At 53.2% G+C, this 8946-nt stretch overlaps 1 protein-coding gene across 2 annotated transcripts in view; it reads right to left on the bottom strand.

The window, feature by feature from the left end:
• Positions 1-2073: 2073 nt before the first annotated feature.
• Positions 2074-8946, bottom strand: part of LRCH4 (leucine rich repeats and calponin homology domain containing 4) — a 32126-nt gene continuing 25253 nt past the window's right edge. The window contains exons 13-19 of one of the 2 annotated variants that reach the window (XM_069767523.1): positions 8216-8264; positions 7609-7648; positions 7455-7535; positions 7088-7176; positions 6813-6950; positions 6660-6737; positions 2074-2360 (exon numbers count right to left, since the gene is read on the bottom strand). In XM_069767523.1, the coding sequence (XP_069623624.1) occupies positions 2253-2360; positions 6660-6737; positions 6813-6950; positions 7088-7176; positions 7455-7535; positions 7609-7648; positions 8216-8264 (583 nt within the window). In that variant the 3' untranslated portion in view covers positions 2074-2252. Of the gene's footprint in view, positions 2361-3210; positions 4131-6659; positions 6738-6812; positions 6951-7087; positions 7177-7454; positions 7536-7608; positions 7649-8215; positions 8265-8946 lie in introns of those variants that run through there. The other variant, XM_069767522.1, reaches the window with a different exon arrangement.

Raw genomic sequence — 8946 nt, 5'->3', positions numbered from 1 at the left:
GACACTTGAGTTTTCCTACCCTGAGACTCCTACAGTCATCTTTCTTGAACATGATGATGCAGTTATCAGGTTCTGACAGAGACTCCATATTTGTTGTGACGTTACAGTCGTCGGGTTCCGACAGTGATGCTATAGATTTCTGCTTACAACAGTATCTTTTACAGTCGTTTGTTCCTGATAGTAGTGATATCGTTTTCTGCACATGACAGGAATGAAACAGTCGCTAAGCTAAACCTGGAAACTAAGACAATAGCTCACTACAGGCAATACAATAGTGGTATCATCAATCTTAAGAAACAGTGTCACAGTTGTCTGGTCCTGGCAGGATGCTAGTTTTCTGCTCACAACAGTGGAAATACAGTGAAGCTGACGGTGAAGCTACTTTTCTGCCAACAACAGTGGCTTCACAGTCGTCTGGTCCCAACGGTGATGTTACAGTCATCTGGTCCGGACCCTGACAGTGAGGTTATAGTTTTCTGCTCACAACAGTGGTGTTACATTCTTCTGGTCTAGACAGTGATGCTACAACTTTCTGCTCACAACAGTGGCGCAAGAGTAGTCTCATCCTGATAGTCATTGGCATTACAATTGTTCGGTCCCGACCTTGATGCCATGGTGTTCTGCTCAGAACAGTGGCGTTACAACTGTTCGGGCCTGACACTGATGCCATAGTGTTCTGCTCAGATCAGTGGCGATACAGTAACCTGGTCCTAACCGTGGTGCTAGTTTTCTGCTCACAACAGTTATTACAGTAGTCTGGTCCTACCAGTGAAGCTATAGTTTTCTGCTCACGACCATGGAGTAATAACAGTCTCGAACAGACAGTGACGCTATAGTTTTCTGAGCACCACAGTGCCGTTACAGTTGCCCGATCCTGACAGTGACGCTATAGTTTTCTGAGCACCACAGTGGCGTTACAGTTGCCTGATCCCGACAGTGACGCTATAGTTTTTTGAGCACCACAGTGCCGTTACAGGTGCCCGGTCCTGACAGTGACGCTATAGTTTTCTGAGCACCACAGTGGCGTTACAGGTGCCCGGTCCTGACAGTGACGCTATAGTTTTCTGAGCACCACAGTGGCGTTACAGGTGCCCGGTCCTGACAGTGACGCTATAGTTTTCTGAGCACCACAGTGGCGTTACAGTTGCCCGATCCCGACAGTGACGCTATAGTTTTCTGAGCACCACAGTGGCGTTACAGTTGCCTGGTCCCGACAGTGACGCTATAGTTTTCTGAACACCACAGTGGCGTTACAGTTGCCCGAACCCGACAGCGACGCTATAGTTTTCTGATCACAACAGTGGCGTTACAGTTGCCCGGTCCTGACAGTGACGCTATAGTTTTCTGAGCACCACAGTGGTGTTACAGTTGCCCGGTCCTGACAGTGACGCTATAGTTTTCTGAACACAACAGTGGCGTTACAGTTGCCCGAACCCGACAGCGACGCTATAGTTTTCTGAGCACCACAGTGGCGTTACAGTTGCCCGGTCCTGACAGCGATGCTATAGTTTTCTGAGCACCACAGTGGCGTTACAGGTGCCCGGTCCTGACAGCGACGCTATAGCTTTCTGATCACAACAGTGGCGTTACAGTTGCCCGGTGCCGACAGTGACGCTATAGTTTTCTGAGCACCACAGTGGCGTTACAGGTGCCCGATCCAGACAGTGACGCTATAGTTTTCTGAACACAACAGTGGCGTTACAGTTGCCCGAACCCGACAGCGACGCTATAGTTTTCTGAGCACCACAGTGGCGTTACAGTTGCCCGGTCCTGACAGTGACGCTATAGTTTTCTGAGCACCACAGTGGCGTTACAGTTGCCCGGTCCTGACAGCGATGCTATAGTTTTCTGAGCACCACAGTGGCGTTACAGGTGCCCGGTCCTGACAGCGACGCTATAGTTTTCTGATCACAAACGTGGCGTTACAGTTGCCCGGTGCCGACAGTGACGCTATAGTTTTCTGAGCACCACAGTGGCGTTACAGGTGCCCGATCCAGACAGTGAAGCTATAGTTTTCTGATCACAACAGGAGTGCTACAGTTGCTAAGATATGACAAGCACAGACTAAACAAAAGGTCCAATAATGACATCATCAATAATAAGGAATAACCACATTACAGTATTGGCCACAAATAAGCTCCTTCCCTTTTCTGACCTGTATCTAAAAAAAAAAAAAAAAGTTTGTGATATTTCCCAGTGACTCCGGCTTGTCCTCTTCTTACGATGACTTTGTGGTCTCTGTTGGGGAAAGGTCACGGTTTGGGGGATTTCGTACCGTGCTGGAACAGCGACTGCACAGTGACGAACAATCGGCCAAGTCCTTCACCTTCCAGGATGTCATGAGGGGAACAGATGTCGTCCTGGGGAGGAAAAGGTGGACAGGACGGAGGCCAGGAGGAGTCATGGAAGATGTGGGAAGACATGGTGGAGGTGGACACAACGTGGTGTTAGGACAGGGACGTGATGAGTGGAGTAGAAAGGTGGAGGTCAGTGTGTGCACATTATAGACAGAGGAGGGTTAATAACATCGAGGAAAAAAAGATAATCAGTGAGTGATGGAGACAGATGACATCATGAACAGATTCATTACATCATAGGTTAGCGGCAATCAGTTAGAGCTGGATCTTCCATTGTGAGAATGCTCCTGGGTGGATCTGTCCACATTCTGGACACAAACGACTCACATCCAGCTGCAGTATCTCTGCATGAGAGTGAGCGCTGCGAACGGGGAGGAGGAGCAGCTGGGGAGAGGATCCTGCGCCGAGTACACAGCGGAGAACGGATAGCCAGGTTTATGGGCCAGCTTCACTACTCGACTGTCTGACATAGACTTTTGTGTTAACAGCTCCTGTCCAGACTTCTGTGTCTCCTTAGTAACGGACTACAATACCTCAAAAGACGGCAATATCAATGACCCATGGTATCCTACCCCGACATTACAACCACTGCTCACCACACTAGATCCCAGGGGCACATGTGCCGTCACATGGGGCATGTGGGCTGTAATAACGCGTGTTCTCATCTGCTGCCCAGTATGTGAAACACAATCCCTCCAGTGACTGCAATATCCAAGGACTCTGCTGATTATCTTACGCCAATATTACAATCATTACCCACCTCACTAGACCACAGGGGGCATGTTGAGAGTATACCATGTCCCCCAATTACGACACTTGGTACCACCCAGCCTCCGGATCAGGAAGATACCAATCATTTATAGGGGAGTTTAATCATAAATAGGAGTTACAAATCATCATGACTGTACAGTGCGGCGTACTGATCATCAGTGTATTCCCGGTGTGTGTACATCTTTTTACAGTGCATATATAAATACATAGGGTGCGTGGTGTACAGGGTGGGGTCAGGGTCTAGGTCTCAGGCACTAGAGGTCTCAGTGCGTTATTGAAGGCTACGTCCTATAAAATATATTAGACTCATTACTATTATTCTCTATTTGGCAGATCCCTATACAATATATATATATATATATATATATATGTGATTCTATAGGCGTTACAGGCAAGTGGTGGCTCAGGCACTCACAGGAGATGCGGGGCACGAAGGACGGGCGACCCAGAGGAAGCTGATGGGTCAGCAAGAGGGGAGTTGGTGTAAGGCAAGAAACATGGCTCCCGCCTAGCACTATTTTTTGGCAGCGGTGCGTGGACCGATAAGGCACACGGGTCTGGGGTGTTGCATAGCAGACGTCCATACAGTGTAGGGGCCCTGGGCCCGGCGCAGTCCATATTTGTGTTTTCTTTCCCGCGGCACAGACTGAGGGGCACTAGCCCCCTGCACAGCATCGCAGACCAGGATGGCGGGTGCAGTCAGTGACATCTCTGGAGTAGTGTATGGACAGAACAGGTGGCTGACACCAGCGTACAATGCCCATCCCGTCCCTACAAAGGGCAGATCCTGCTGTAGGCGACATACAGGACGAGCATTAACAGAGTGTAGAAGAGCAGGAAGCCGTGATGCCGATAGAGCAACTGCAGGAATGGCGGGTCGGACCCCGGGCCTGGGGCGGAAGCTTCTCCGGAGGCGCACAGCAGCAGCAGAGACGACACCGTTCTCAGTACATCAAGTGGACGCTCCGCTCCCAGGATGTCACAGGCAGAGCACAGGTCTCGCTGCACGACAGAGACAGGACGAGAGGAGCCGGCGTGTCAGGCGGAGGGTGGGAAGTGGAGCAGCCATGTCAGGCGGAGGAGCAGGCATGTAAGGCAGAGGGCAGGTAGAAGCAGGCAAGTAAGGTGAGGGGTGGGCAGAGGAGCAGGCATGTCAGGCGGAGGCCGGGCAGAGGAGCAGGCATGTCAGGCGGAGGCCGGGCAGAGGAGCAGGCATGTCAGGCGGAGGCCGGGCAGAGGAGCAGGCATGTCAGGCGGAGGCCGGGCAGAGGAGCAGGCATGTCAGGCGGAGGGTGGGTAGAAGCAGGCAAGTCAGGCAGAAAGCGTTAGGAGCAGGCAAGTCAAGGGGAGGGTGGGCAAAGAAGCAGGCATGTCAGGTGAGGGGCGGAAAGAGGAGCAGGCATGTCAGGCAGATGGCGGGCCGAAAAGCATGAGGGAGAATGTCAGAAGAGCAGACATGTCAAGTGATGGGCGGGCAGAGGAGCAGGAATGTCACGTAGAGGGCAGTCAGAGGAAGGGGTAGGGAAGGTGGCGAAATTATTCAGGATCAGGAAGGAGAAAAGTGGAGAGAAAAGAAAGTTATTACATAAAGCATCAGCGGAGGGTAAACATCAGTCTGCAGAACGAGTGAAGTAAAGACATCATGTCACAAACAAGTCTCCAAACCTGCTGCCAATAACATGGCCACAGGAAGGAGCAGGAAACCAGCACGGCACCAGCACTGATAATACACAGACTACACCAGTATAGGACAGGCAGGACCCGTGCACCAGGGAACACCAGTATAGGACAGGCAAGACCCGTGCACCGGGAACACCAGTATAGGACAGGCAAGACCCGTGCACCGGTAATAACCAGTATAGGACAGGCAAGACCCGTGCACCGGTAATAACCAGTATAGGACAGGCAAGACCCGTGCACCAGGGAACACCAGTATAGGACAGGCAAGACCCGTGCACCGGGAACACCAGTATAGGACAGGCAAGACCCGTGCACCAGGGAACACTAGTATAGGACACATGCACCAGTAATAACTAGTATGGGATCCAATCACCAGTAATGACCAGTACGAGACACATGCACCAGTAATGACCAGTACGAGACACATGCACCAGTAATGACCAGTACGAGACACATGCACCAGTAATGACCAGTACGAGACACATGCACCAGTAATGACCAGTACGAGACACATGCACCAGTAATGACCAGTACGAGACACATGCACCAGTAATGACCAGTACGAGACACATGCACCAGTAATGACCAGTACGAGACACATGCACCAGTAATGACCAGTACGAGACACATGCACCAGTAATGACCAGTACGAGACACATGCACCAGTAATGACCAGTACGAGACACATGCACCAGTAATGACCAGTACGAGACACATGCACCAGTAATGACCAGTACGAGACACATGCACCAGTAATGACCAGTACGAGACACATGCACCAGTAATGACCAGTACGAGACACATGCACCAGTAATGACCAGTACGAGACACATGCACCAGTAATGACCAGTACGAGACACATGCACCAGTAATGACCAGTACGAGACACATGCACCAGTAATGACCAGTACGAGACACATGCACCAGTAATGACCAGTACGAGACACATGCACCAGTAATGACCAGTACGAGACACATGCACCAGTAATGACCAGTACGAGACACATGCACCAGTAATGACCAGTACGAGACACATGCACCAGTAATGACCAGTACGAGACACATGCACCAGTAATGACCAGTACGAGACACATGCACCAGTAATGACCAGTACGAGACACATGCACCAGTAATGACCAGTACGAGACACATGCACCAGTAATGACCAGTACGAGACACATGCACCAGTAATGACCAGTACGAGACACATGCACCAGTAATGACCAGTACGAGACACATGCACCAATAATGACCAGTACGAGACACATGCACCAGTAATGACCAGTACGAGACACATGCACCAGTAATGACCAGTACGAGACACATGCACCAGTAATGACCAGTACGAGACACATGCACCAGTAATGACCAGTACGAGACACATGCACCAGTAATGACCAGTACGAGACACATGCACCAGTAATGACCAGTACGAGACACATGCACCAGTAATGACCAGTACGAGACACATGCACCAGTAATGACCAGTACGAGACACATGCACCAGTAATGACCAGTACGAGACACATGCACCAGTAATGACCAGTACGAGACACATGCACCAGTAATGACCAGTACGAGACACATGCACCAGTAATGACCAGTACGAGACACATGCACCAGTAATGACCAGTACGAGACACATGCACCAGTAATGACCAGTACGAGACACATGCACCAGTAATGACCAGTACGAGACACATGCACCAGTAATGACCAGTACGAGACACATGCACCAGTACGAGACACATGCACCAGTAATGACCAGTACGAGACACATGCACCAGTAATGACCAGTACGAGACACATGCACCAGTAATGACCAGTACCACCACCCCACACAGGCCTTACCTCGGGGACCCCCAGTCTCCGGCAGGCATCCAGGAAACTGTCCACGTTCTTTCTACACTTCACAAGGTTGAGTTTGGGCTGGAAGAGAATAGTGAGGGATAAATGGGGGCACAAAGCTGCAGCTCCCCTCCCCCTAACGTCCCACCATCATACCACAGCGGGGGAAGGCACGTTGATGATGGGGATGGTGCGTGGACGCAGGTGGTTGAGCAGCTGGCACAGCGTCACCCCGTTACACAGCGACTCGCAGAGCGGATCCTCCAGCGTCACGTTCAGAAGGGACTCAATGTCCTGACAGTGAGAACAGACGGGGACATGTAAGAGGAGCGGACCCCGGCGCTGGGAGGTGAGGACCACCGGCCTGGGCCATGGTAACACCTATGGCTGAGCCGGGGGGCCGGCCGGATCTTAGCGGTGAGGCTGCGTACCTTGCGGAGTTGGGCTATTGCCGTCTTCTCATCTGTGCGAGGATGACGGAACCGGACCGGACTAGAACTGGCCGAGCTCTGCTCCGAACCTGCGGAAGTAGACCAGGGTCACACAGGGGCCCCCCGCCACCAGTGGACACAGACTATGGCCACGGGCAACACGTCACAGCGGCCGCGAATCAGGGGGAGACGCGTCACACCGGCCGCTCATCGGGGGAGAGAAGCGTCACACCGGCCGCTCATCCGGGGGAGAGAAGCGTCACACCGGCCGCTCATCGGGGGAGAGAAGCGTCACACCGGCCGCTCATCAGGGGCGGACACGTGACTGACGGGAGGGCGGACACGCGACCGGCGGGAGGGCGGTCACCTGTAGCGCTCCACACGGCCCCCCGGGAGCAGGAGCGGAACAAGAAACTGCTGGGTTTCTGCGCTGAAGCAGCCGAGGTCTCTGAAAAAAAAGAGAGAGACAATGACGAGAGCGCCGAGAAAGCCCAGAAGACAGACAGCAGGACGGCACTCACCTGACGGGGACAGCGGCTTCACCAGCTCCGTCTGACTGCACTGAGAGACAGAAAGAGACATAAGCACAAGAAAAAATACAGGACGCCCTCTCACATGCGAGACCCCCGTATACACGTGTCCTCTCCTGTATGACCCCCGTATACACGTGTCCTCTCCTGTATGACCCCCGTATACACGTGTCCTCTCCTGTATGACCCCCGTATACACGTGTCCTCTCCTGTATGACCCCCGTATACACGTGTCCTCTCCTGTATGACCCCCGTATACACGTATCCTCTCCTGTATGACCCCCGTATACACGTGTCCTCTCCTGTATGACCCCCGTATACACGTCCTCTCCTGTGTGACCCCCATATACACGTCCTCTCCTGTGTAATCGGGGGCACCACCATTACTAGGAGACAATATGAGCGTGCGAGACTCGTTCAGAAGAGACTGCTGACAGATCGGAAACTGTCTACACAGGTGGGAGACGAATGAGATGCGGGGCACCGTCCCCACAGTAACCTGGAGGAAGGGCGATGGCGCCGAGATGCCGAATATTTCGGACCCGTCATATCTCTATCACTATGACAACCCAGTGACGGGGGGCTGCTGAGCACCTACCTGACTCCGCAACCTGTTGAAGCCATCAGAGGGGGCACCATGGGCGGAACTAAAGGGTTAAAGAGAAGCTCAGGTTACCTACCATCCCAAAAGTGTAACACAGGCTGCCGAACCCCCAAATACCCCTGCACTGGGGTCTGCAGCTGACACCAGGCCACCCCACTGCACCCCAGAAACATCACTGCACATTTATACTCCTCCAGACCCCGTGCCTGTCCCTCCATCCCCCCACAATCTCTATGTCATCCTCCTCTTCCACACCTCTCCAACCCTCCCCTTCCAGGTCTCCATTTTCCCTCCTCCTGGACCCTCCGTCCTCCCCCTCCTCCAGGCCCCTCCGTTCTCCCTCCTTCTACTCCAGGCCCCTCCGTTCTCCCTCCTTCTACTCCAGGCCCCTCCGTTCTCCCTCCTTCTACTCCAGGCCCCTCCGTTCTCCCTCCTCCTACTCCAGGCCCCTCCGTTCTCCCTCCTCCTACTCCAGGACCCTCCGCTCTCCCTCCTCCTACTCCAGGCCCCTCCGTTCTCCCTCCTCCTACTCCAGGACCCTCCGCTCTCCCTCCTCCTACTCCAGGACCCTCCGCTCTCCCTCCTCTCTCCCTCCTCCTACTCCAGGACCCTCCGCTCTCCCTCCTCCTACTCCAGGACCCTCCCTCCTCCTTCCTTCTACTCCAGGCCCCTCCGTTCTCCTTCCTTCTACTCCAGGCCCCTCCGCTCTCCCTCCTCCAGGCCCC

This window comes from Ranitomeya imitator, chromosome 4 (assembly GCF_032444005.1).
Source record: "Ranitomeya imitator isolate aRanImi1 chromosome 4, aRanImi1.pri, whole genome shotgun sequence".
Taxonomy (NCBI): domain Eukaryota; kingdom Metazoa; phylum Chordata; class Amphibia; order Anura; family Dendrobatidae; genus Ranitomeya; species Ranitomeya imitator.
This window is presented reverse-complemented; position numbering and strand designations above follow the sequence as displayed.